General features: G+C 46.2%; 1 protein-coding gene and 1 pseudogene across 2 annotated transcripts; both read right to left on the bottom strand.

Moving 5' to 3' along the window:
- Positions 1-4,127: 4,127 nt before the first annotated feature.
- On the bottom strand, positions 4,128-4,217 carry LOC140608860 (U6 spliceosomal RNA; annotated as a pseudogene).
- Positions 4,218-8,956: 4,739 nt separating this feature from the next.
- NPHS1 (NPHS1 adhesion molecule, nephrin) lies at positions 8,957-27,979 on the bottom strand. 2 transcript variants are annotated; one of them, XM_072779981.1, is made up of 29 exons: positions 27,478-27,979; positions 27,151-27,366; positions 26,945-27,067; positions 26,650-26,778; positions 26,089-26,170; positions 25,633-25,736; positions 25,322-25,449; positions 25,058-25,229; positions 24,741-24,898; positions 24,357-24,501; positions 24,113-24,237; positions 22,742-22,928; positions 22,433-22,562; positions 22,054-22,226; positions 21,484-21,624; positions 21,260-21,400; positions 20,360-20,481; positions 19,146-19,317; positions 18,891-19,047; positions 18,644-18,795; positions 17,177-17,288; positions 16,913-17,094; positions 14,666-14,722; positions 12,532-12,651; positions 12,364-12,388; positions 12,182-12,257; positions 11,930-12,023; positions 11,719-11,834; positions 8,957-9,652 (listed from the first exon to the last, which is right to left on the bottom strand). In XM_072779981.1, exons 1-29 carry the CDS (start codon positions 27,692-27,694, stop codon positions 9,521-9,523), a joined length of 3,888 nt encoding a protein of 1,295 aa, XP_072636082.1. In that variant the 5' UTR covers positions 27,695-27,979; the 3' UTR covers positions 8,957-9,520. The 2 variants fall into 2 exon arrangements, with proteins under 2 accessions (XP_072636082.1, XP_072636083.1); XM_072779982.1 differs by lacking the exons at positions 8,957-9,652; positions 11,719-11,834; positions 11,930-12,023; positions 12,182-12,257; positions 12,364-12,388 and adding an exon at positions 15,389-15,410.

Genomic DNA, 27,979 nt, shown 5'->3' with positions numbered 1-27,979 from the left:
TGATTTTGGCTCAGGTCATGCATGATCTTGGGGTCCTGGGATTGAGCCCTGCGCAGGGTTGGGCTCTGTGCTCAGTGGGGAGTCTGCTTCAGGATTTTCTCTCCCTCCGCCCCTGCCCCCATTCCCCTTTCAAATAAATAAATAAATATTCTCTATTTAATTTTAATTTTATTTATATATTCATGAGGGACACAGAGAGAGAGAGGCAGAGACATAGGCAGAGGGAGAAGCAGGTCCCACGCAGGGAGCCTGATGCGGGACCCAACCCTGGACCCCGGGATCACTCCCCAAGCCAAAGGTAGATGCCCAACCGCTGAGCCACCAGGGCGTCCCATAATTTTTTTTTTTTTAAAGAAAGGAAATGGGACACCTGGGTGGCTCAGTGGTTGAATATCTGTCTTTGGCTCAGGTCATGGTCCCAGTGTCCTGGGATCGAGTCCCACATCGGGCTCCCTGCAGGGAGCCTGCTTCTCACTCTGCCTATGTCTCTGACTTTCTCTGTGTCTCTCATGAATGGATAAATAAAATCTTAAAAGAGGAGATCCCTGGATGGCTCAGCAGTTTGGCGCCTGCCTTCGGCCCAGGAAGTGATCCTGGAGTCCCAGGATCGAGTCCCGGGATCGAGTCCCACCTTGGGCTCCCTGCATGGAGCCATCTTCTCCCTCCCTCTGCCTGTGTCTCTGACTCTCTTGTCTTTCATGAATAAATGGATAAAATCTTTAAAAAGAAAGAAAGAAGGAAGGAAAGAGAAAGAAAGAAAATGACAGTCTGGGAAGGGGAGAGACTAGGTGGGAAACCTTGAGTGCCTGGTAGAACAAAGAGGATACAATGGTAGCCATGGAAGGTTCTTGAAAGAAATTCCAGATTGTCCTGTGGGTTGTGGTGAGAAGAAAAGGGGCTTTTCTATTAGCAAAGAGACAGTTCTAAGTGGGAGAACAGCTGTGGGGTCAGAGTCCTCACATGAGTTCTGACTGGGTCGCCGGGTAACCCCTAAGTCAATCACTGGGGTTGGAGAGTTAGATACTCTCACTGGCCAAATCCAAGTGGCCATTTGCTAGAGTCCCCAGTCAAGTAGGCTACATCCAATGCACAGAGCCTACCTGAAGTGGGGGACTAGGTATTGCCGCTTCCCAAGAGTCAGCTTGGGAAAGGGTGAATGGACACTGGGTGATAGAACAATTGGGCTCATGAGTGGTTTTAATGGCTCCAGGAGAAAATACTTAAAAAGAACTTAGTATAGGGATTGGCATGTGGAGACAGCTCATGAAAGCCGTGTGTCTGTCGTCTTTATTATTTCAACTCTTGGCTTGCGACCACTCATAGGATAAAGTACAAATGCCATAAGACGACCTTCATGACCTATGCTGGTCCACCTCACCAGCCTCAATTCCTATCACTCCCCACCTTAACAATTCTCCAGCAGCAATTTTAGGACAATCTCTCTCCCCCCGGTTCTCCCGTGATTCTCTGTGTCTCAGTGCCTTGCACACCTACTCACTTTTTTTTTTTAAAGATTTTACCTATTTATTCATGAGAGACACAGAGAGATGGAGAGGCAGAGACATAGGCAGAGGGAGAAGCAGGCTCTCTGTGGGGAGCCCCATGTGGGACTGGATCCCCAGACTCCAGGATCTCACCCTGAGCCCAAGGCAGAGCCACCCAGGGGTCCCATACTCAGTCTTTAAGATTGGGGCTCGGTGACCACTTCACATCAGAGGACACTCCCATTACCACCACCAAGTTTTTATGTCCAGCACAGAGCTCTCCGCTGAGCTCCAGACCCCAATCAATATACAAACCACTTACTTAGAATCTCGGGCTAAATTGGTTCTCTTCAAACGGGGCGGTACCGCCCCCTGGTGGGACTTTTGGAAACTTGCACAAACGTTTTTGGTTGATTGGAGGGCGCTACACTTACAGGTGAGGAGCCAGCACTACTAGATCCTGCGTCGGCGCCCTAAACAAATGGAAACCTTCCTTAAAGACGTTTAAAAGGTGTATTAAGGGCAGCCCTGGTGGCGCAGCGGTTTAGCGCCGCCTGTAGCCCGGGGTGTGAGCCTGGAGTCCCGGATCGAGTCCCCCGGGGATCGAGTCCCCCGGGGATCGAGTCCCGCGTCGGGCTCCCTGCATGGAGCCTGCTTCTCCCAGTGTCTCTGCCTCTTCTCTCTCTGTGTGTCTCTATGAATAAATAAATAAAAATTTAAAATCCACAAATAAACGAAAATAAAAAGTGTATCAATTATCTGAAATTATTAATAGAACGCACAGGCAAATGCATGAAAATTTTGAGTATGGTTTAAAATACACTTTTTCTGAAATGAAACTATAAATAGAGTGAAAATGATAATTTTTTGTTGTTTCAGAATGGCACCCAAGGTTGTTCACCACATAGAAAATTTCAATTCCAACCATAATGCCACTGCTGAGATATAACGTAAAATTTTAACAGTGTAAAAGACATATAAAGAAATGTGCCCATGTTACAGGTGTTCAGTGTGCTAAATTTTGAAGAAGTGACAACATCTGTGTAACTAGCACCCTGGTCAAAGAACAACATTATAACCCCGGAAGCCCTCTTTGTATGGCATTCCACAGTCCAGTCACTCTTTCTCTCTGCCCTTGCAAAGATGACCAATCTTGACTCCTAATGCCATAGATCAGTTTTGCCTATTTTAAACTTCAAGCAGATGAAATCATATAGTATGTTCTCTTTGGGGTCTCACTTCTCCAATTCAATACTATGTTTGAGATTTGTCCACACCATGGAATCAGGAGTTCATTTATCCTCATTGTCATAGTATCTATTGGATGAATATGCAACTGAATTATCTATTCTCTCTGATGGACACTTGGGTAGCCTCCAGTTTCTGGTACCAATGAAGTTTCTAGTTTATGTCTTTTCGTTCACAGATACAACCTTCTCTACTGAGTATAAACCTAGGATTAGGGCAGCCGGGGTGGCTCAGCGGTTTAGCACCGCCTTCAGCCCAGGGCCTGACCCTGGAGACCGGGGATCGAGTCCCACGTCGGGCTCCCTGCATGGAGCCTGCTTCTCCTTCTCTGTGTGTCTCTCCTGAATAAATAAATAAAATCTAAAAAAAAAAAAAAAAACACCTAGGAGTATACTTATAGGTTTGTAGGGTATGTATATGTTAAGAGTTAGTAGATACAGCTAAACAAGGTGGTTGTGCGAATGTATGCTCCTGTGAGCACATGGTTGTGCCTAGGCATTTTTGTTTTGTCCTGTTTTTCTTTTTTCTTCTGGACTTCAGGGACACCAAATAGAGCAACCGTTATCTTTGGTTTATGGGGCATTCTTGTCCATGCAAAGCCCTTTCTCTGATAGTGAGAAATTTAGCTATCATTAATATATTTATTTATTTGATCAATCCGTCTGTATTTAACTGAACTCTGTCCTCGGCATTAGCTTTTTTCACTATGCTAGGGCTCACCCAGCCCACACTGGGCAACTCTCCTGTGCATACTGCTCCCAGTCTGCGTAGGCGCTGACCCCTAACCTTGGGGCTGTCTTGCTCTCCATAATCCTCCCCACCCAATACACATACACATTCTTACCATTTCCAGGCTTGCCTTAGCCTCACAAAACACCTTTAGGACTAAAAGCTGCTTACTTCATTTTCATATCTTGCTTTTCATAGTTCTTTTCATTCATAACTTTGATGGCTTCTCTTTGTAATCAGATTTGTATATTTTGTCAATTCCAAGAACATAGTGTTGGCTTAAAAAAAAAAAAAAGAGTTTCTAGGGGTGCCTGAATGGCTCAGTCAGTTGGGCATCTGACTCTTCTGGTATCAGCTCAGGTCTCAATCTTCAGGTCGTGAGTTTGAGCCCTGTGCTGGGCTCCATGCTGGGAGTAGAGCCTACTTAAAAAATAAAATAAAATTTGGGGATCCCTGGGTGGCTCAGCGGTTTAGCGTCTGCCTTCTGCCCAGGGCATAATCCTGGAGTCCTGGGATTGAGTCCTGCATCAGGTTCCTTGCATGGAGCCTGCTCCTCTGCCTCTCTCTCTCTCTGTGTCTCTCATAAATAAATAAATAAATAAAATCTTTTAAAAAATAAAATTTAAAAAAGAATCTCTATTTTACATTATTTTAATTTTCTTTTTTAAAAATATGGATCATTTCTCAATTTGTGTGTCATCCTTGCACAGGGGGCATGCTATCTTCTCTGTGTTGTTCCAATTTGTTTTTTAAGGTTTTATTTATTTGAGAGAGAGAGAGTGAGTGAGTGAGAGAGAGGGAAAGAGGATGAGCAGGGGAGAGGGAGAAAGAGACTTCCCGCGGAGCAGGGAGCACGATGTGGGGCTCCAACCCAGGACTCTGGGATCATGATCTGAGCCGAAGGCAAACGCTTAATCAACTGAGTCACTCAGGCACCCCTGTTCCAATTTTAGTATATGTGCTGCCAAAGCAAGTAATATTTTAATTTTCTTAAAAGTAGAAGAAATATTTTGTTTTCTTTGGGTTTATTCTATGGTTCATTTTCTAGTCTCCTTTTTTTATTTTTTAAAAAAATTCCCATTTTATTATTATTATTATAAATTTTATTAAGTTTAAAATTTTTAATTCCAGTGTAGTTAACATATAATATTATATTAGTTTCAGGTGTATAATACAGTGATTCAACAATTCTGTACATTACTCAGTGCTCATCATAAGTGGGCTCTTGATCCTCTACACCAATTTCCCCCATCCCCCCACCCCCCTCTAGTAACCATCAGTTTGTTCTCTATAATTAAGAATCCATTTCTTGGTTTGTCACTCTTATTTTTTTCTTTTGTTCATTTGTTTTGTTTCTTAAATTCCACATATGAGTTAAATCATATGTTACTTATCTTTCTTTGACTTATTTCACTTAGCTTTACACTCTCTAGCTCCATCAATGTTATTGCAGATGGCAAGATTTCATTCTTTTTTATGGCTGAATAATTTTCCATTATGTATATATATATCACATCTTCTTTATCTATCTATCAATAGACATTTGGGCTGCTTCCATATTTTGGCTATTGTAAATAATGTTGCAATAAACATAGATGTGCATGTAATCCCTTTGAATTAGTGTTTTTGCATTTTGAGGATACCCAGTAGTACAATTACTGGATTGTAAAGTAGTTCCATTTTTAAATTTTGAGGAAACTTCATACCTTTTTCTACAGTGGCTACACCAGTTTGCATTCATACCAACAGTGCATGAGGATTCCTTGTTCTCCACATCCTTGCCAACACTTGTTGTTTCTTGTGGTTTTTATTTTAGCCATTCCGACAGGTGTGAGGTGATATCTCATTGTAGTTTTGATTTGCATTTCCCTGATGGTCAGTGATGTTGAGCATCTTTTCATGTGTTGGCCATCTGTATCTCTTCTTTAGAGAAATGACATTTTCTAGTTTCTTAAGGTAGTCACTTAGTTCATGACTCTGAAGCTTTCTTCTTTTCTAATGTAAGAACTAAAGGGTATAAATTTCCTTCAAAACACTTCTTTTCAAAAAAATGCATTCAAAAAATTTTGATAGGTAGTATCTTCATTTTTTAAAATTGCATTCAAAATTTTTTGATAGGTAGTATCTTCATTTTTTAAAATCCAGTTTTAGATATTTTTTTAAAGATTTTATTTATTTATTCACGATAGACACACACAGAGGGGCAGATACATAGGCAGAAGGAGACGCAGGCTCCAAGCAGGGAGCCTGATGCAGAACTCGATCCCAGGACCCCAGGATCATGCCCTGAACCAAAGGCAGATGCTCAACCGCTGAGCCACCCAGCGTCCCTAGGTATTCTTTATTCCTCTTATGATTTCCTTTTCTTTTCTTTTTTTTTAAATTTATTTATGATAGTCACACAGAGAAAGAGAAAGAGGCAGAGACACAGGCAGAGGGAGAAGCAGGCTCCATACACCGGGAGCCCGACGTGAGATTCGATCCCGGGTCTCCAGGATCGCGCCCTGGGCCAAAGGCAGGCGCCAAACCGCTGTGCCACCCAGGGATCCCTGATTTCCTTTTCTTAACCCAACTTGAGCTAATCAGATCTGACCTGCCTGGAATTTGGAATAAAGATACCACATTTCAGAGTCAAGCAGTTATGTGGTGTTGGGCTTCATAGTGCTTTAGAACTGGGGGAGCCAATCCCTCGACAAGCCATCATTATGGATAAGGAGGGAAGCTAAATATTTACAAGGAGAGAATGGAGGAAATCTGCTGATGGATTCAGACAAAAGATGAATGGACTAATGAAAGATGAAAAGAACTGGATAGATTTACAGAACCATGAGACCCAGCTGCACTTCCTATTTTTTGCTTCTGTCATGCAGCTTTACAATATATTTTTTAAAATTTTAACATAATTTCAGGGATGCCTGGGTGATGTTGAGGTCTGCCTTTGGCTCAGGGCGTGATCCCGGAGTCCCAGGATCAAGTCCTGCATTGGGATCCCTGCAGGGAGCCTGCTTCTCCCTCTGCCTATGTCTCTGCCTCTCTGTGTGTGTGTCCTCATGAATAAATAAATAAAATCTTTAAAAAAATTTTAACATAATTTCAGATATACCAATATATAGATTCAGATATAAGAATAGTAACAAGAATCTCAATACACTTCACTCACATTCTCCAACAGTCAACATTTTACCACATTTGTTTTAAACTTTTCTATCTCTGTGTATATACACTTTTTTCCCTATCAGCTGTTTGAGAGTAAACTAAAGAGACAATACCCTTTTACCCTAAATGCATAAGTGTACATTTCCTAAGAATAGGATATTCTCTTACACAACCATAGTATAATAGAATTAATACCGATACAATATTATTATGTAGGGACACCTGGGTGGCTTAGTGGTTGAGAGTCTGCCTTCGACCACCTCAGAGCATGATCCTGGGGTCCTGGGATTGAGTCCCACATTGGGTTTCCCTCAGGGAGCCTACTTCTCCCTCTGCCTCTCTCTCTGCCTCTCTCTCTGTGTGTCTCTCATGAATAAATAGTAAATAAAAATCTCAAGAGAAGAAGACAAAGATGAAGACAATGAAGAAGAAAATATTATTATCTAATTTACAATCCTTATTTAGTTTTTCCAGTTGGCCCCATAATACCCTTTATGGAAATTATGTGTTACCCTCAGTTCTGATACCTCTTTAGTCTCCTTTAATCTGAAACAATTCCTCAATGTTCTTTTTTTTTAAACGTTCTTTCTTTTTCTTCTTTTGTGTTGCATGAACTTGACATATATGAAGATTACAGGCCAGTTATTTTATAGAATATCCTTTTATTCTTACCTGTCTTCCTCATTATTAGATTCACATTATACGTTTCACTCTGGAATATCATTGACATTCTATCTAATCCTCAGTGTTTCATACCAGAAGGTTTGTGATGCCGTTTTGATGACTGATGATCTTAACTTTGATCATTTGGTTAAGGTGGCATTTATCATGTTTTCTCAACTATGAAATCATTTTCCCCTTAGAACTAGTAAAATATATATTTTCTTTTAAAATCTCTACTTGAGCTTGAGTGGGTTTCTGCAAATTATCCATTTTTTGTATCCATTAACAAAAGGCCCCCATTTGAACTGGCTTAAGAAAGGGGGTAATTTATGGTTGCAACTAACTAAAACCACCATTCAGATTGGCCTCATTGAGGAGGGGAATTTATTGTCCAGAAGCAGCCCTAACTTCAGGTACAGCTGGATCCAGGAGCTTGTTGTAATCAGGAACTTGTCTCATTCATAGTTATTTAGGTGAGTTAAAAGGAACTAGATTCTGAGCAGACAGAAGCAATAGATATTTGCTATGTTGATTCAGACAATGGCAAAGAGGAAATAAGAAGTGCATGAAGAGACCCAACCACAGCATGGAGCTCCTTTGTGGAATCTTACCCAAACAGCTCAAGTGGTACCCAGCAACCCAGATCCGTGAATATCAGCATATTGTCTCCCCTGGCTACAATGACTGGTTCAGGTATGGGCTTAAAACCCAAGCTGGGCTGAGGGAAAAACAGCCACAGGACTTTCCAGAACTATTGGCAAAAGAGACATTGTGACTGCTGAGCTTATGGAATACCAGCCTAGAGCTGTAAGTGGTCATTTTTCTTTCTTAAATGAAGACTCTACCTGAGGATAAAATCAACACAGAGAAAAGCAGAGCCAAAGACATAGAAAAATAGATCCTTCCTGACTGTGTTTCAGTACTGTACCCAGCAGTGCTTGAGGCCAGCATTTCTCTGATGTTGTCAGCTAGAACAACCAATAAACTCACCTTTCCTGCTTAGCCAGTGTGGAAACAGAATGTTGTGGGTTTCTTCTTTGAAAAAAAAACACACACACACAGAAAAACTCTACTTTTAGAAATGGAATCATCTTTTAAATTAAAGGGGAATTGTTTGGGCCCCAGTGTATTTGTGTATTCAAGTGTTGTAGTATAAAAGCTTATTTTAGTCTGCACTGGTTAAAAAAATTAATATGTTGATGAGCATTTGAACCTACAGTTTCAATAATATGATTAATCAAATAGAAGTGGAGTCATAAGCGAAGATTATACTTAGCTATACTCTCTTTAGCCGTGAAAAGAGGCAGACTTTTCCTTCTGTCTGTTCAATATAAACAATAAAAATTCTCTTGCTGGAAGAAAAAAGAATTCTCTTCCTGAGCTGCTTTATTATGGACACTGTTTTACAAATTACCTTTACTGAGGCATAATTTATGTACTATAAAATGCACCCATCGTAAGTGTACAGTTCAATGAGTTTGACAAATCTATATACCCATGAAACCACCACCACATCATGATATAGAACATTTACCCCAAAAAATTCTGTTGTGCCATTTTGCAGTCAATTTTCTTCAATTTTCTTCTCTTGGTCCCAGGCAACTGCTTATCTGCTCTGTCACTTTAGATTAGCTTTGCCTGTTTTAGAATTTCTAGAAGTGAAATCATACAATATGTTTTCGTTTGTGTCTAGCTTGTTTTATTGCCTTTTTATTTTCTATAGAGTCTATGTTTACATGTGTATCATAGTTTATATATGTCATATTTTATTTATTTAATTTTATTTTTATATGTCATATTTTAGATACCTGTAGAAAATAATAAAACAAGTAGGACACAATAATAGTTCATAAATTCCACTTATTATTAGCTATTTCAGGTGTAGTTGAACTCAAAATGAACTATTTTAAATAGGTCTTTGCCAACTTCTGAAAATTTTACTTTAAAAAGCATAAAGACCCTTAAGTAGCTTTTCATTATTGAGATGTCTTTTACAATCCACTGTTTCCTTTTGGAGAAGTTTAGTTTCTAAAGCCACCTCCCAGAAGAGTCTTATTTATATAAGCCTGTTGGCACCAGCTTGAATCATCTCCTGTTACTTACATACACCTCTCTCAAAAATAGTCCTATCCCTTTGTGTCTTATGAAGCTCACTTAACAAGCTCAGCCCATGTTGGAATAAAAAAGATCATTGGAATATTATGTCTTGCAGATGTAGGAAAAGGGTGTTGGGAAGGCTCTCACACCAGATGTCCCCTCAGCTCAAAGGGTAGAGAATCAGTTTCCACAGGGTCCAAGTTTCCTGCTACCCGATCATAGATTCTTCTTGTATCCTCATATGTCTCCTCAGGCCAGGAGGGGTCAGAGGGGCCCTGACAACCAAAGGTGGAGTTAGAACCATAGACATATGCCCTGGGGATCATCATTGCAGCTCCAAAAGGGATACACACTCCTACTCAACTTCTCAGAAAAAAAAAAAAGTCTTAGCTTCTAATTATGGGGGGGAAATCCAACTACAAAGAAGAGAGTGATAATGAGCCTCCATCATGAACCTCCATGTACCCATCACCTAGCTTCATTAATATCAACCCTTGGTCAATCTTGATTTATCTATATCTCCATCTTTTCATCTCCTAACCCCACTAACTGGGTTATTTTTAAGCAAGTCCAAGATACCTCATGATTTCTGTCAGAAAAATAATTTAAATGTCAGAAATATGAAACTTTTAAAAATGCATGTTATCGAAATTGGAGTGGAATGTGAGTCATGATTCTGTTAGTCCTATAAATTTCCAAATCTTCATCAAAATAGAAGGCAAAAAATGGCCATGTGGAACAGTCCTTACTGGAAATGTGCTTTGCCATAGGATTAGGAGAAAATGGTTGTTTTAGCTCGGCAAACTTTAGAGCAGATTTGCCTGTGGGCCAAATACAGCCTGCTGCTTGTTTTTGTACTGCCTGGGGCTAAGAATGGTTTTACATATTTTTAATTAATGGGAAAATATCAGAAGAAGAATATTTATGACATATGAAAATTATATGAAGTTCAAATTTCAGTGTCCAAAAATAAAATTTTATTGGAACTTAGCCATACTTATTCAGTATGTATTGTCTATGTATGTATGTATATATTCAGTTATGTTATGTCTATTATGTATTGTCTATGTAGCGGCAAAGCTGAGTAGTTTCAAAAAGGACAGGCATGTCCTGCAGAACCCAAAGTATTTACTATCTGGACCTTTACAGAAAAAGTGTGCAGATTGCATCTGTGCTTTAGAGAGCACATATGGTTCAGCACCACGGACAGCATTTTGACGTGGCACAGCATTTTAAGGCACGTTATTCCCACGCTTCTGAGAACAGTGCCCCATCTGGGACAAAGTTACAGAGGGAAATTCTTGGCCAGAGGTGCCAGAGCATTAGCCAAGGCCACACAGAAAGTCAAGGGTTCTGCTCCACCTCCCTTACAGTACGTGGGGGTAGTTGATGGTCAAGATGTCTATTGTTCTTGCCTGCCCAGCCACCATCTTCACTTCCCTCTGGATTCCCTGTTCCTCTCTCTCAGTCCAGTGGGTTGAGTGAGACTGGCCCCTACTCCCTAATGCCATGGCTGGGCACCAATCCAGACCTGTCCAATTAGCATAGTCTTTCCCCTGCGTCCGTGGTTCATCAATAAATATGCGACCAAAGTTAGACTAATAAAGTGTCAGCTCTGGGGCTTTAAGGCTATTGGAAAAGAAGCTTTCTCCTTCTCTGAAGGTTTCCAATCTAATAGGATACAAACCTGCATTTTCTAAGGACACTCTAGGGAGGAAACTCTGGGTCCACCTGGGTGGGACCTGAAGACTATTCTATCCCTTGACTTTTCAGTTGAGTGGGCCAAAAACTTTTTCTCTCTGCTACACCCCTCTATATCTCTCTGCTTGACCAGTGTAGTGGAGAAGGCTAATTATCCAATAGAACGCATTGCTTATTTTTCCCACAGTAATAGAGCTATAGTGAGGCATATAGCTGCCAAGCTGGACTATATTTCTCAGTCTCCTTTTCAGTTAGATGTGACCATGTGACTGTGTTCTCATCAGAGAATGAGTAGAGTGTATCATTTCTGGGCCTGGACCATAATACAGGGTTTTGCCTCTACCGCACTCTCTTTTTCCCTCTCACACCAGTTGAAACCTGCAGTAAACTAGCCTATCCATGCAAACTTGAACAAACATGGACTAGAGGATGGCAAAGGAATACAATGGAAAGAACTTGGGTTCTGGAGTAACCATGTGCAATAGGGTCACTCACCTCTGATTGCTATGTGAGAAGGAAATAGGACCATAGTCAGGCCTTTGTACTATGGCCTCTAGCTTACCCTAACTAATATAAACAGTAGGATGTGGGTTTTCTGGCACTATCCAGGAAAGACTTCTGCTGATACAAATCTGCTCACCATTGGTACTTCATCATAGATGGGTCCCCAGGCCCCAGGCGGGGCATATAGCCTTTCCACTTCATCATACAGGTGTCCAGGAAAAGCCATATTCTCCTCTTCAATATGTGTGAAACCTGAAGTTAGAGTGGAAGGAAGGATGATCAGGGGATCTGTCCAGAGGTCAGGGGTACCTATGAGCAGAAGGAGTTCTGACACTGTCATGGCTCACCTCGGAGATAAGACATCTCCTCCAGTGTTGGTGGCAGCTGGGGGCTGAAGTTCTTCATGGAGTGGTAATATGGTTCCACATCTGTTGTGCTAACCTGTCAGTAGCCCCCACCCCAAAAAAAACCCAGATAAAATCTTTTCCATCCTCTGGCTCCATAGTTCCCAGAAAGGACAATGATTAACCTGAAGTTAATGATGGAATTTTAATATGCCAGTTCCCTGGCAGGGCTTTCAGGAGTACCCCCCCACTCACTGTGGAGCTTCGAGTGTCCTGGTCTCCAGTCCACCGGCTGTCCTCATATTCATTCCTGACTCGGTCCTCCTCCGACCTTCCAGGATAGAGGTATGGAGAGCAGCTGGGTCTTGACTCTGATATCTCTCATCCCCAAACCTTTTTCTTCAGAGGCTTTCTTACAGAAAAATATTCCCACTTACCCTGTCTCTGTCTTCTCCGAGATGCCTATGGAAAGTAGGAAAAAAAGGATCAAAGACACCCCTTCTCTGGCGAACCAGCCCTGGGAAACATTCAATATGGAGCAGCCCCAGGGCTCCCTGTCACCCTTGGGCCTCCATCCCTGCAGGGGAATAACAGTCTCTCCTCACCTTCAGCAAGACGCCTCAGTCTCCGCTGCCAGAGGAATCCTCCAACACAGGAGATATTAGAAAGCAGCAAAAGACCCCCAACAGCAAACAGCACAGGCAGTAGAGGCAGCCCTGAGGGTCCTGAGGGCAGAAGATACCCCTCAGTGAACCCAAAACAACTGGCTCTAGGCCCGGAGCAGCATTCTCTGAGAAAGCTCGCTTCTGACTAAGCAAAGTCTCTTTTCCTAGATCAAGGAAGGAGATGGGAGGGATTCCTATGCCCACTCCCTCTTGCCACCTCAGGGCAGGTGGCTCCTTTCTCAAGTCAAGCTACTAACAGTGGGTCCTACCTTTGCGTGAGCCCCATGTGTAGACTCAAATGGGAGCTTCAGCTCTTTATATGGGCATTCAAGACCTCTTCCCATGTATTCAGCCCCACCCACCATCCATAGATCCTGGTACTGGACTCTCCAACCACACAAACTAACTACTGGCTATTTCCAGAATCACTGAGGCAAAGCCACACCCCTAAACCTTGGAAAAGTCAAATGTCTGTCCTTAAATGTTCTTTTTTCCCAACTGATTTTCTTCTCAAATGACTTCTTTGCACAAACTTCCATTCCAGGTAATATCAGAGTCTTCTGTATATCCCTAAAGGACAAGACTAAATCCCTCTAAGTAGACATCTGCTCAGCATTTGTCTCCCTATCTTCTGCTAACAGCACTCATTTTCCTTTGAGAAAATAGCCAATCTCTCTCTCTCTCTCTCTCTCTCTCTCTCTCTCTCTCTTCCTCCTCCTCCTCCTCCTCCTCCTCCTCCTCCTCCTCCTCCTCCTCTTCCTTCTCAGGCTATATGTTCCCACAGATCTCCATGGAGGACACATGGCCCTCCCTGGCCAATAAGAGCACCCATCCCTCTTTCCACAGTGATCAGTTCAGACCTATCTAGCGTTTGACCCAAGGTGGATTTTTGCCATAACATTTAGGACATTCCTCTGCAGACTGGTGAGAAGTGGAACAAAGCTGGAGGTGTGTGGAGGGGAACAGGTATTTCTCTGCACTCTTGACAAAAGAACCTGAGAAGGAGGCCATCAAAAATGAAGGCAAAGTTGAGACAGAGGAATAGGTCCTTCGTGAAAATTGTGATCACCTATTGAAATTTTCCATTTCCCAAGCCAAGCAAATCTTTTTGTTGCCCACAACAGCTGAATTTCTGTCACTTGCAACTTTCTTCTCAGGCTTTGAAGGGGGGTGGTTAGCAAAATGGTCATAATTTTCTCCCTGTAACTACACTCTTGAGTAGTCCCTTTCCACACTGACTCTGAGTTGAGCCATGTCACTTGCTTCAGCCCATGAGACAACATCAAGTGTGACAGAATCAGAAGCTTGAAAGTGCTGCTCTTGGGACTCTTGTGACCACCTCCATGTGAACAAGTCAAGGAGAGACATGTCACCCAGTTATCTCCATTGTCCCAACCAAGAATCAGATTGTCAGATGTGTGAGGAGGAGGCCATCCTAGATCAACCAGTCCCAGATGAGCCTCCAGCTGCTTGTAGCCCAGACTAGAACTGTTCAGCCACTCATAGAATCAAGAGAAACAATGGTTATTGCTATAATCATTGTTTGAATTGGTTTATTCTATATCAAAAGCCAATAAATACAGGGGCACCTGGGTGGTACAGTCAGTTAAGCATCTGACTCTTGGTTTCAGCTGAGGTCATGATCTCAGGGTGGTGAGATCGAGCCCCACGTAAGGCCTTGTGACACATGTCCAGGCCCATGTCCAGGTGTGTGTTAGCCCTGTGTGGGGCTCTGCCTTGGGGCCCTCGCCTCCAGCTCCATTCTCATCAGGGAGTCTGATTAAATTCTCTGAGTCTCCCGCTCCCCCACTCTCTGTCCTTAATAGATCTTCTTTTAAAAAGCAAATTGATATAGGCTCTGCACAGGGTGTGGAACCAGCTAATTCTTTCAGAATTAAACTGAATTAGAGAGAAAATGTATCATATTCAAGCAAAAGATAGCGCTTAGGACGTTGCATAACAGACAGAGCTAAGTCTTAAGGGGCTGTGGCCACAAAACAGAGGTGGTGGGGTTGGAAACCAGAAGGTTCTATTCTCAGGGGTGAGAGGGATATTCAAGAAATTGAAAACCTACCTACAGGCTGCTCTGTGGGCAGCTGGTAGTCAGGTTCTCCAGAAGGCTCGTCTAGACCTGGGGGTGGGTATAGAGATTGTGAATTAACACCAAGAGTCTGAGTAAGCCTTAAATATTTCAGTTTCCTATTAAGCTTTTCAACCCATTTTGAGGAACTGATTTTTGGCTTCTTAGGAATATTTCAGGGGCACTTGAGTGATGCAGTTGGTTGGGTAACCAACTCTTGATTTTGGCTCAGGTCATGATCTTGGGGTGGTGAGATTGAGCCACACTTCAGGTTCTATGCTCAGCAGGGAGTCTGTTTGCAATTCTCTCTCCCTCTCCCTCTGCCCCTTTTCCTCGTGCATTCTCTCTCTTTCTCTCTTTCTTATTTATTTCTTTAAAGAAATAAATAAATATTTCTTTAAAAAGGAATATTTCAAGACACTGCAAATTGCTGATAGTAAGGGCACTATCTAATGCCAATAGTAATAATAATGATAATAATTAGTATATAATTATATATTATTATTATTGATGAGTGCTTTATGATATGGAAGGTCCTTTTAACCCAAATTATCAATTTTGGACGGTTAACCAAAAAAGATGCTGAGCTCTCTAAATGTCTTAATAGAGGTATTAGTTCTAGAGCAAGTGAAGTGAGTGTAGTATTTTATGCTTTAGTACTTAGAGCAAAGACTGTAATGGGAGAAGGAAAGAAGAGGAATGGGAGAAGTTCCTTACCTCCATAAGGAAAAAGATTGCTCTGTCAGGAAGGGAAAGACAGAAAAAGGAAGCTCTCTTGGGGTAAACAGAAATTGAGCAGGGAGCATTTCTTTAAATCAGCATTTACATAGCACTTACTTTGTACACGTCCCCATTCTAAGCACTTTAGATAAAGTAATTTATTTAATCCTCACAACTGTCTGAAGGAGACCTACTTTCAGAAATAGGCACAGAGATATGAGATACCTTATTTTTAGAAACTGAGGCTCAAAAATGTTAAGTAACTTGCCCAAGGTCTCATGACTAGGAAGTGGCAGGGCTGAGACCTGAAACCAGGCTTGTCTAAACCAGGTTCTGTGTGATGAGCTGTTACATTACAGTGCCTGCCAGAGTCAAAATGTTCTCATTAGTCATATCAACAAATTTGTCCCTTTCATCAAAGTTGCTGTAAGTTGTCTGTAATATTCCCTAACTTCCCCTTATGTCTAAGGGTTAGTAGTGATGCCCTCTATCATTCCTGAGATCGGTGTAGTTGTGTCTTCTCTCTTTTTTGGCTTGATTCACTTTATGAAGGTTATTGACCTTTCAAAGCAGCAGCTTTTGGTTTCATTTATTTTTCTCTATTGTTTTTATGTTTTCTAGTTCATCCATTTTGCTCTTTATTATTTCCTTCCTTCTGTTTACTTTGGGTTTAATTTGTTCTTCTTTTTCTTTTTCTTTTTTTTTAATTTTTATTTATTTATGGCAGTTACAGAGAGAGAGAGAGGCAGAGACACAGGCAGAGGGAGAAGCAGGCTCCATGCACCGGGAGCCCGACGTGGGACTCGATCCCGGGTCTCCAGGATCGCGCCCTGGGCCAAAGGCAGGCGCCAAACCGCTGCGCCACCCAGGGATCCCTGTTCTTCTTTTTCTAATTCTATTTTAAGATGACAACTAAGCATCAATCTGACTGAAGCTTTTTTTAAAAAATTAAATGACCACTTAATGTTATAAATGTCCTGCTCAGCACTGCTTTAGCTGCACCTCACAATTTCCATATTTTCCTTTCCATTCAAAGCATACATTCTTCTAATTTCCCTTGTGTTGTTTCAGACAGTATAGCTTAGTGGCTAAAAACTGGTCCCTGGGGATCCCTGGGTGGCTCAGTGCTTTAGTGCCTGCCTCTGGCCCAGGGAGTGATCCTGGAGTCCCAGGATCAAGTCCCACATCGGGCTCCCTGCGAGGAGCCTGCTTCTCCCTCTGCATATGTCTCTGCCTCTCTCTTTCTGGGTGTCTCTTATGAATAAATAAATAACATATTTTTAAAAACTAAATAAAAATTAAAAAATTAAAAAATTAAAACTGGTTCCTGGAGTTCATCTGTCTGAGTTCCAATCTCATCTCTACTTCCTTCTAGCTATGTGAGCCTCAACAGTTTGCTTCACCTCTCTGGTCCTCAGTTTCTTCATCTATACAAAGGGAATAATAAATATCTACTTCACTATATCACCCCATAAGTCCCCTGAGGAGCTCTGCAACCTATTCAAGACTGTCCCTTCCCACCTGGGGTGGTAATAGGGATCTGGGACCCCTTGTCAGTTAGTCCGCTGTCCCCCAGGGCATTGCTGGCTAGCAGCCAGACCCTGTATCGTGTAGAAGGCTGTAGCCCAGTTAGTGTGAAGGTGGTGGCATCAGGCGGTAGGACGTCCATGTAGAGGAACCCTGGAGTCCCAAGTGCCTCATATCTGCATGAAAGAGAGGGCAGTCATTCAGGAGGTGCCCTAGCCCTGTTGGCTTCCATCCCTTTCTACCTTAACAGGGACCCACCTGATTTGGAACTTCTGTGGCAAACCCCCATCAAAGCCAGGCTTCCATTCCAACCCCACCGAATATGGGGTCATGCTTACAACCTTTAATCCTGTTGGGGGATCCGGGCGGCCTTTGAGGAAAAGGATGAGGGAACTAGTCAGAGGATAACAACAGGGTTCTGGAAGATTCCTTCTAGATTTTTCTAAGAATTATTTTAAATATATAATCAATTCTTCTGATTAGTGGCAGTAATGTTCTATAAAGTTGCTATGAACACTGAATTACAGAACATCAAATCATTGCTTCTGGGGGAAATGCATTTAGATTCCTGTGAACATCCTGTCACAATATTTTCATCAGCCAATCAATACATGACCTTGTTTTTTTGTGTTTCTGTTTAAAGGCACCTTATTTAATATATCTTATTGATTCATTAACATTGAACTCATGGCCAACAGTGTTATAATTCATGTTTGAACGAAGTTTATCCAATCGAAGTGTCTTCTCCATATCCTTAGGAACTCTAGACTTCAGCACTGTGGCTAGCGATTACTTTAAATAGCAAAATCACTAACAAAAAGCACAAAAGTGCAAAAAATACGGCACTCAATAGGCCGCAGAGAGGATACTTCCTTGTAGTATGAAAGCTGGAACAGAGTGTCACCTGGTTCTACCCTAGCTAAGAATGTGCTTACTGAATGACTGTATTTTTTTGCCTGCTCTGTACATGTTCCTGAATGACCCAAGAAAGCACATGAGTATTGATTCTGAGGATACAAATAAATTTTAGCAAGTAGGCAAATTTGCAAATACAGACTTGCTAAATATGAGCCTAGCCTATATATGACATATCTTCTCTGTGTGGATTTTTTGGTGCCGATGTCACATTCATTCATCATTTCTTCTGGTTGTAGAACCCTGAATATCCTTTGGAAAACCACTCACCCACATTCTCAGGCCAGGTGCTTCTGATGGAAGTGACTCTACTCCTTGTAGGAGAGATATGTGACCAGGCCAAACCTTTCCTAACCACAGGATTGGTTCAGGGATGTGATGGGAGCTGAGTAGAGCCAATAAATTTTAAGTCTAGTACTTTCATACACTGTTAGGAAGAGAAATAAATTCCATTTCTCCTGGGAAATCCAACAGCCCTCTATGAGGAGCTTTAGAATAAAGCCAACACAGAGAAAAGCAAACCTGAGAGTCGGAGAGTTCTTGATGACCTGAACATAGATCCAACGACCCCTGACAATGTACTTTTTGGTTATTCAGGCCAGTAAGTACCCTCTCCCTCCTTTTTCCCTTGCTGTGGATTTCCCTGAAGATCTAGTCTCCATTAGAATTTTCAGGGCAGGCAGAAACTCCATCCCTGCTCATAAACATTTCCCAGGTTTTGGGAACACTGCCATTCTGGGCCAACAAGAGACTTGGAAATTGATCCAGGGCACATCCTCCCAACACCCGCACAGCCCGCTCCCACCATACTAATGCTGACGAGTTGAATGTTGGTGTGGTCTGAGCCAAGGGGGTTGGTGGCTGTGCACGTGAAGAGGGCATAATCCTGGGCTGCAGACACGTTGGCAATGGTCAGGAGACTGCTGTGGACCCCACCCTGGTGGTATGTGTGCTCTGTGTACCTGGAGAGGAGGTGTGGCAGGGATTCAGGAAGGGTAACCGGGGTCGAGGAACCAAAGTTGGGACTAGAGCGCTACCTGGCTAGGCCTTGACTCACCTGGGATCCTCGAGATCCAGAGGGACTCCATTTTTGGCCCAAGTGAAGACGATGTTGGGGACGCCTCGGGCACGACAGTGGAGAGTGGCAGAACTTGTACTGTCTCCAGCTGCAGCCACCTTGTTTAGGGGAGTGGGGTGCTCCACCTGGGGGGCGACTAGGAGGAGTTGTTGGTCAACATGAGGTATGTGGTAGGACATGAGAGATGTGAGTTTAGTGGCAGGCCTTGAAATCAGGAGTTTGGGTGTTACTCACATCTGACAACAAGTCGGACCAACCCTCGGGCTGGAGGTGCCACTCCATTATCCACGATGCACTGGTAAGCACCAGCCTGGGCCAGTTTGGCATGGTGAATTCGAAGACGCCCTGTCGATCCTTTTGATATCTTCTCCATGTCATCCAGGCTCTGGTCCTCCTCCTCTTCTCCCTTGTGGCACAAGATACAGGAGATGGCCCCCAAGTTTGTAGCTCCATTATCCCCCAAACTGTGTCCCTCCTGTAGCTTTTTTCTCCTAGACAGAATCACCCTCCAAAGATCCAGTGAAGAAAAAATTCCCCTGTCCGTCTATCCATTCAACCAGTCATCCATCCATCTATCCATGTATCCAATCATTCATTCATGGCCCATCCATTCATCCACCAACCCAGAAAACTATTCACCCATCCATTTATCCAACCATTCATGCTTGGAACCATCTATCTCTCCATCTATTTAACCATCCATCTCTTCATTGATTTATTCATTTATCTATCGATCCATCTACCTCTCCTTCATCCATTTGTGCATTTACCCATTCATTCATCCAATCCTTTTTTTTCTTCTACCTATCCTCCTATCCACCCTTCCATCTCTACCCATCCACCTCTTCTATTTACTCATACATGCACATACCCATAAATACATGCAACTATTCATCAGTTCATCCAACTACTTGTTTATCCATTTCTCCATCTCTCTATTGCCCCATGCACTCATCCATCCATTCCATCTGTCCATCCATTCATCCATCATCCTTCCACAGACATCTTTCCACTGATGTGTATTTATCCATCCATCTACCCTCTAATCTAATCAATATATCTATTCATTTATCTCATTGAACCATTTTGCCACTCTTCTATTCATCAACTACCCACCCATTCACATGTTTGTTTGTCCCTCTGTTCTTCCATTCACTTATTCATCCATCCACCTACCTATTGATCCATATATCCATTCACCTGCCCACCCACTCACATGGTTATCTATTCACTCATGCACCCATCCATCTGTCACTCAACAGTTAGTTAGTTCTTGGAGCATACATATAGTTATACATATGTATAGTATATGTTAGTTAGTTCTTGGAGCCCAACAACATATAGTTATACAGGATCGTATAGCTGTGATCCCTCTCCCCAAGGAGCTCATAATCAGGAAACCACATCCTCAAGCCCCCATCTTCATTTACCAAAGGTCAGATCCTTACCAGCCTCTCCCAGCTGAACATCTCTGGAAGGATAGGATTGGCATCAACAGTGCAGACTATGTCCACAGAACCCCCAATATTCACCTCAGTAGGATCCTGGAGAGCTCGGATAGTGGGAGCATCTGGGGAAGGCAAAAGGGGTGGGAAAGCCACTTGTGTCCATACAGATGGTGATGGGAGAAGGCTCCAGGTGGGAAAAGCGCCTTAGTGGTGCTCAGGAAAGTTACAGGCATGAACAGGTATGATACAGTCTGCCCTTTATGCAGAGCAGTTGGAGTAAAGTTCTCAGGGTTAGTAAGGCATTCTCCACCCTCCACTGTGCTGTGCCTCTGTGGTGACAAGAGTAGGTCTGGCGGACTTCCATGATTCTGTGGAAGTGGAGCTTCCACAGTGCGCTTGGCTCCCCCCCCCCTTTTTGAGAGAGAGAGAGAGAGACCGCTCCTGTACATGTGCACATGGGGGTAGTGGGGCAGAGGGAGAGAGAGAGAGAGAATCTTAAGCAGGCTCCACCCTAAGCACAGCTTAGTCAGGACTCAATCTTACAACCCTGAGATCATGATCTGAGCCGAAATCAAAAGTCAGATGCTTAACCAACGGAGCCACCCAGGTGCCCCAAGGCTTCCTGATGAGAGTAACTCCCATGTAAATGGGCCCCTGTCTGAGCAGATTCCACATAGGGTCTCTCTACTGGGCAAGGTTCTCAAAGCGAGAGCAACTCCATCACAGTCGGAGCTTCCAGAGTGGGAAGCTTTCAGCATGGGTGCCTATCCCTGGGTGGGCTGGGCTTCCACCATAGGAGACTCCACAATGGGCAAGACTCCCTGAACGGGTGTTGTTCGGCATGGGGGGGCGGGGCTCCCAGAACTCCCTAGCTTGCTAGGGTGACGAAGGGGTGCTCACAGTGTACATCCAGCCGCACTAGAGTTTCGGCGGTGCCCTCTGAGTTCTGGCAATGCAGCTGATAGAGGCCATCGTCAGCGCGGGTCACATTCCACAGCTGCAGAGCTCCACCAGACAAGATGCGATGCCGAGGGCCGCCAGCTGGGGGAGGTCAAGGTGAGGGCCCTGCCAGACCCTCCAGTCTGGGGGGCCTCTGCACCCCTCTCCCTGACCACTCCACGCACCTGGGCTGAGACGGTAGCCACGGAAAGTCCAGTTGAAGGCCTCCGGGGCAGGGTTGGCAGACACAGACACCGGCAGCAGTGCCTCACCCTGCTCCACCGCGGTCACCACAAGCACCTGCTCCCCCAGGAACTCTGGAGGATCTGTGGAAGGGGCGCCACTGAAGTCAAGATTGTTGTTAAGGTTGGGGTCTGGGATGGATCTGAGATCAGGTACTGCTCTAAGGGTTACAGCTGGACTCATGACTAGATTTAAGGTTGTGTACAAGGTAACAAGTTCAGAGCTGAGCTCTGCTGTTAGGTTCAGGATAGAGGTCAGGATCTAGTTTAGGAAAAGGGTAAAGGTCAGAGTCAGGTTAAAAGATAGAGAAGGGGTTCAAGAGGGCTCACAGTCAAGGGTTGAAAAGAGGGCAAGGCAAAATGGAGGTTGGGTAAGACAGGAGTTGGTGTAGAGCCAGGGGTCAAGGATAAAGGTCAGGAAAGTTTCCAGCTGTAGAATGGAGATAAAGGAGTGTCCACGCAAAGACCCAGGTAGTATAGAGCCAGGAGGGAATCAAGAGGGGTTCCACTTACACAGCACGTTGAGGCGGTAGAAAGCGCTCATGGTTTCCCGTAGCTCAGGACTGTGGGCTCGGCAGGTCACTCGGTGGCCGTGGTCTCGGGATGACATTCTCAGAAGGACGCTCCTGGCTGCCGCAGAGCCTTTGAATGGGGCACTACGGGGCGGTGTGGCCACACTTTCCAGCCTGTGGACCACGCAGGGCCAGGTCGGGGCGAGCTCAGGGATGGAACCGGAGCCAGAGAGGTACTAGGTGTGGGGCAGGACCGGAGGGGTGGGAGTGGGGGGTTCAAACTAGGTAGGGGGCAGGACCGCAGGGGTGGGGGTGGGGGCTCAAATGGTGAAGGTGTGAGACCAGAACCAGAGAGTGGAGGGGGGCCCCTGGCATCTCACCTCTCCCCCTCCTTGTCCCACGACAAGTTGACAGGCGGGTTGCTGCTAACACTGATGCAAGTCAAGTTTAATGCATCCCCTGGGCGCAGTGCCGTAGCATTGGCCAAGATCGTCACGTTTGTTGGGGGAACTTCAAGAACGGGCCAGGTGGGAAGAGCGAGGCTCAGACCCTGCTTCCGCCTTACCGAGACCCCAGGCTCTGCTGCTCGCGTCCTGCCTGTCCATATCCATTGTCCCCCAGCCTGGCTCTGGCCTAGTTCCCCGCCACGACCGAGCCCTCCCCCAGGTCCTGGCCCAGGGCGCCCTCACACTGCACCACAAGCTGCGTGGATGCGCTCAGCTGACCCGCCTTGCACGTGAACTTGGCCTGGTTGTCCGATGGACCCGTGATCAGTATAAGCTCTCGGGAGAACGTGCTCCCTGACTTCTCCAGACTTCCCAGCTGCACCCTCCGCGGCTCCTGGGGCGGCCGCGGTTCAGTCACCGTCCGGGAGTCCTGAGGGCAGAGACTAACTGGGGGACAAGCAGCCCTAACATTTCCCCCCAGAAACAGCCCATTGGGTTGGCTGCAGCCAGCTCTGATAAAGCCTTGGTGTGATGAGGCAAAGGGGCCTCCTTTCCCTGGCACCCACTAAAGTAGATTCGAATGGGGACTGGAATTGAGCACCTGCCACGGGGAGTCTCTCTGCCTCCCCTGGGGCCCCAGAGCCCAGTGGCTTTGCAGTGAGATCCGGCCTCCACCCCTACGAGGCACCCCTCCACTGGCCTCCAGAGGCCAGCAGTGGTTGGTGCCCCTGCCGACCCTCAGCCCCACTCCTCAAATTCCATTCCGGCTACACTTAGCAAACACCACACACCAGGAAAGTCCCATGGAATCCCCAAGCCTTTCCCAGAATTTCTTCATTTTTTTTCTATCTTTAGTTCCTTTTCTTAAAATTCCCACGTTCCCCAAGATTTCCTTTGATTGTTCTCTTAATTCCACACTCTTTCCATGGATTTCTGAATCCTTCCCCAATATTCTCTTATGACACTAGTCTTTGCCTAGAATCCTTTGATTGCCCAAATTCTCGTCACTTTCCTAGAATTCCATCCAGTTAAATTTCATTCCTCTAATTCTTAGTATTTCCCCCAGAATTTTCACTAGCCCCTTAACTTCCCAGGATTTTCTCAGAACTTCTTTTAATTTTAATGGAATTTCGCTTTTTACCCCCGAATCCCATGAATGGAAATTAATATCAATAGGTTTTCAAATGTTCTGTGAAATAACTAGTCTCTCCCTCGAATTTCTAACCTTTGCCCATCATTGTCCTTGCACCTGGAATTCTTACCTTTCCCTAAAATCCCTGCCATTTCATCTGAACCCCTAGGATTTTGCCAGAATTTCCTTTACTTTTGATGAAATTTACTGCCTTTTCTCTAGACTTCCCCATCCTCATCTAGAATTCCTGCTTTTTTCCTAGAATTCTCACTGTTTTCCCAGAATTCCCAGAATTTTCCTGGATTCCATTTAATCCTCATGGCATCTGTGTCTTTTCCAATTCCCTACCAAAATTCAAACTCTCCAGTATTTTTCAAGAAATTCAAGTTTCTCCAACATTTCTCAAGACTCTGGAGGAGCGAAAGGGCTTCGTCTTTCCCCCACATTTCTCGCCAACCCTATAGCCTTCGTTTGGCACCAACCTTGAGCCAAGTAAGAGAGGGTTCTGGGTTGCCTCCAATGGCCAAACACACCAGCCTCACTCGAGTCCCAGCCCGGAGGCGTTGTCCCTCTGGCGGACCCTCTATCCACAACTTCTGGGCAGGATCTGTGAGGAAAGCCAGGAAGAGTAGCTTTTCTCTCTGGGCTGGGCCTGTTGGGCGGGGGAGGGGGGTCTCTAAGGGATAGGAAATGGGGGGGCACCCCTGGGCAAATGTGGAGACTCACATTTCACATTCAGGGTGAGTGATTTCTTGAAGGTCTCCTTGGTGAAGGCCTCACTAAAGGCCTCACACGTGAGAGTCAGACCATTGTCCTCCCGTCGCACCAGGAACGTCAAATTGGACATGGAGATGTGGCCACCATGCAGGCCCTGGTAAGGAGCGAGCTTCAGGCTTGGGAGCCAGAGCACTCCCATCCAAGGTCCCAGAGGTCTGGGTTTGCTCCGGACCCTAGCAGGGACACACATCAAGCATCTCCACCCCTCCTCTGTGAGGCCCACAAGGCCAGGACCCAGTCATCCCGGCTGCCAGACCTGTCCTCCCCCAGATCCAGGAGTCGTGCCCTCATCTCCCTCCTCCCTCAGACCCAGGAGCCTGGCCACCGCCTCACATCCACGACCATCTCTTCTGTGGGCACCAGCTGCCGCCAACCCAGCCACCATCGCAACAGGACCCGTGGGCGACTGGACTTGGAGATGCAGGAGAGCGTAACGTTCTTGTTCTCAGACTGGGATGCGGATCCCAAGATGGTAATGGCACTAGGGGGAACTGTGGGGCCGGGGGACAGAGGAGAAACACTCAGACCGGCCCCGACAAGGGACTGGGGACAGATGACAAGGTCTCTGGCATCAGGCAGGCATGCTTTGAGGACACAGATGGTTCTCTGGGGCATGGACTGACAGATGGGCATCCGGCATCGGGACTCACAGGTGACCTGCAGCGTGACCCCGCGCTCCTGGATCCCTGTAGATACGCTGTTGTGGGCCTCACAGCTGAGCCTCGCCCCGTGGTCTTCCGGTCGCACGACCATCACTAGCATGCTTCGGGCCACTGCCTCAGCGTGCTCTGTGCCCCACGCTGTGGACATGGGCTGGCCATTCTGGAGACAGAGACAGACCTGGGCCAGCTCAGGGCCAGCCCCCCACCCCCGCATCCCCTCCCACCCCACCCCATGCCTGCTCCTGCCCTCACCTTCAGCCACTGCAGTGTGGCTGGCGGGTTCCCCCCTCGGGCCACACACAGCAGCTCCAAGCTCTGTCCTGCCCGCACATGCCCCTCGTCCAGGCCTGGCCATTCAATGACAGGGGGCCCTGGGGGGACTGGGAAACAGCAGTCACTCAGTGGGCATGGAGAGCCTAGCCAGTGTTTTCAGGCCCCACAACCAGCCTCAGAACCGCCATGTTTCTCCTTGAGAACCTGAACCTTCCATAATCCCGGAACCCCCCCTAGGACCCCTAATCCCTGCTCCCCATCCCCCACAGCTGACTCAGTTCCCCACTTACACAGAACATTCATGGTGACCGAGACCCGGATAGGGGTGTCCAATGCTGGGCTGGACCCCTCACAGACCAATAGCTGCCCATTATCTGAGCTCTGGGGTGTCACCCTGGGGTGGGAAGTTGGGGTTCTGGAGTCAGAGTCATCATCTGAAATTTGGGGAGTCAGGGTGAAGATATGGGGATCCCAGGTTCCCTCCGTTAATTTCCTTGAGGATCTCGAGTTCCATGGAAGACATCTGGGGGGTCAGCAGTGAAAACTGGGATCCCACGGGCCCACCCCTGGCCAAAATCTTGTACTTGATACTCTGGAACTATAGCGTTCCCATGAAGATGTTTTGGAGCATCGGGATGAAGAATTAGGTCCCAGATTGTTCATGCCTGACTCTAGTCTTCACGCTTGGCATCTTCACAGAGAAATTTAGGGGTCAGGCTGAGAGGAGAGCATCCCAAATTTCATACCTGGCTGTGGCCTCTGTGGTGAAGAGTTTCTCCTGGGACCCCGCATTCACATTGGCAGAGATGTCAGAAACTGTTTGTCCACCTTGAAGCAACAAGAGGGCGAAAGGGATGCCAGCTTCTCCTCAGGGTAGATCCTGGGGAGAATGGCCTGGAAATCCTCAGTGTGGACATAGCGCCCCCTCCCTCCTGCTTCTAGAGGAAAAGCTCTAGCTTTGTTCCTCCAGGCATTCAGGCCTCCCGGAATCCCGGAGTCCTGCCCTCACCACCTTGCTGAGTTGTGTCACTCACCGCCATCACCCAGCTTCTTGCTTCAGCACCAACGATGACACCCACATCTCTGTCTGGAGCCTCGGCCCCTTCCCTGAGTCCCAGACTATGGTGCCTCTCCCTGGATGTTCCCTCCCATTCGCAGGGTCTCACACTGGCCTCAACATCTCCCCGAGTTCGTTCCTGCATTCCCATCACTCGAGAATGTCCTATTTTCTGGGACCTCTAGGAGGGACCCACTCTCGCCCCACTCCAGGGACTTGATGCTGTCCCCATCAGTTCACCCACACTCACTCTGGAAGAAGGTGATGTCGGGTGCCGGCTTCGCGTCCCCAGACACACAGGTGACCACGTACTCCTGCCCAGCTACCCACGTGACTGTGCTCCCTGCCTCAGGGGTCAGCTGAAGCACTTTGGGGGGCACTGGTGAGAAAAGGTCTGGGGTGAGCTGCCACCACTGAGGAAAACATGAGGATTTGGATTTTTGAGTTTGCCCATCAAACGTGTTCCCTGGGTCTGGGACTGGGGGCTTGGAATCCCAGGCCCTGGAGTAAGAGAGGGCTGGAATTCTGGACTCTCTCACTCATACCCAGGACGGAGAGGATCACTCTGGGAGACACGAGCTCAGGGCCTGTCTCCGAGCGGCCGACCTGACACTCATACTCTGCATCGTCGCTCAGGTCACACGCTTCAATATGCAGGTGGAATTCACCTGCAGGTGAGAGCGGGGGTCCCAGGTCAGGACCGTAGTCAGGCCCTGCTGGTGGCTCAGGGTCTGAGGCCCTGATCTCTTACCTCTACTCGGGTCTCCTTCCAGGCGGTACCTCGGGAAGCGGGGGATCCTAGGATCAGGGCCCAGGAGTAGCCCATCTTTGGCCCATTGTACCACACTGCCAGGGGCGTGGACCCCACACTGCAGCTCAGCAGTGGCTCCCTCCACCACCGTCAAGTTTTCTGGCAGAGCCCAGAAGCCTCGAGGGGCCGAGGCAGAGAGCGGCAACTGGGCCAGGCCTGGGGACACAGAGGTGTCAGCAGGAGAGGGCAGAGGGTCATCCGTCTGCAGAACATGAGTGGGAAATGAGGGCCACTGGTACTGGATCACAAGGCTGGGATCCCACTCACCTGTGGTCAGCAGCCCCATGAGGAGCAGGGGAGCCCTGCTGGGGGTCCTCAGGGCCATCCTGGGTCCTCTGGCTGTGGCTCCCACAGTGCCCACTGCCTGCCTCCTGTCTCTGGTTCTGTCTTTAGCTGGATCTCTCTCTCCATGTGTCTGGCTTTTCTTATTGTCTCTCTTCATCCATTCGTCTCCTTCTATTTCTCTGTTTTCCTCTCTTTCCATAAGTCTCTCTCTCTCTCTCTGTCTCTCTTTCTCCTTTCCTCCTCTTCAGTCTCTCTCTTCTCTCCTGCCACCCCCACCCCTGCTCTCCTCTCACCACTCACAGCCCCTCAGAGGGGACAGCTGCTCAGAGTCCGGCAGGCCCCAGGAGCCCAGGAGAGCGATGAGGCTGATGTGGTCAGTGGTAGAGACCCTCCGCGGCAGAGGAGACCCAGCCCGATGTCGTCCTCACACTGCTGCCTCCCCCGGGCACCCTCTCGAGTCTCCAGCTCCAGGTCTCTGCCCAGC

This window comes from Canis lupus, chromosome 1, assembly GCF_048164855.1.
Source record: "Canis lupus baileyi chromosome 1, mCanLup2.hap1, whole genome shotgun sequence".
Lineage (NCBI taxonomy): Eukaryota > Metazoa > Chordata > Mammalia > Carnivora > Canidae > Canis > Canis lupus.
The sequence above is the reverse complement of the archived record's forward strand: the minus strand, read 5'-3'. Positions and strand labels throughout refer to the sequence as shown.

What these genes read in the sequence shown, in the direction of transcription:
- NPHS1 (XM_072779981.1), bottom strand. Translation starts at nt 27,694, where the DNA reads ATGGAAAGAGAGGAAAACAGAGAAATAGAAGGAGACGAATGGATGAAG. An exon ending in TGGGACAAGGAGGGGGAGAG is followed by an intron (nt 22,227 to 22,432) that starts GTGAGATGCCAG and finishes CGTGGTCCACAG; the next exon opens with GCTGGAAAGTGTGGCCACAC. An exon ending in AGGACACTCGAAGCTCCACA is followed by an intron (nt 12,024 to 12,181) that starts GTGAGTGGGGGG and finishes GGCTACTGACAG; the next exon opens with GTTAGCACAACAGATGTGGA.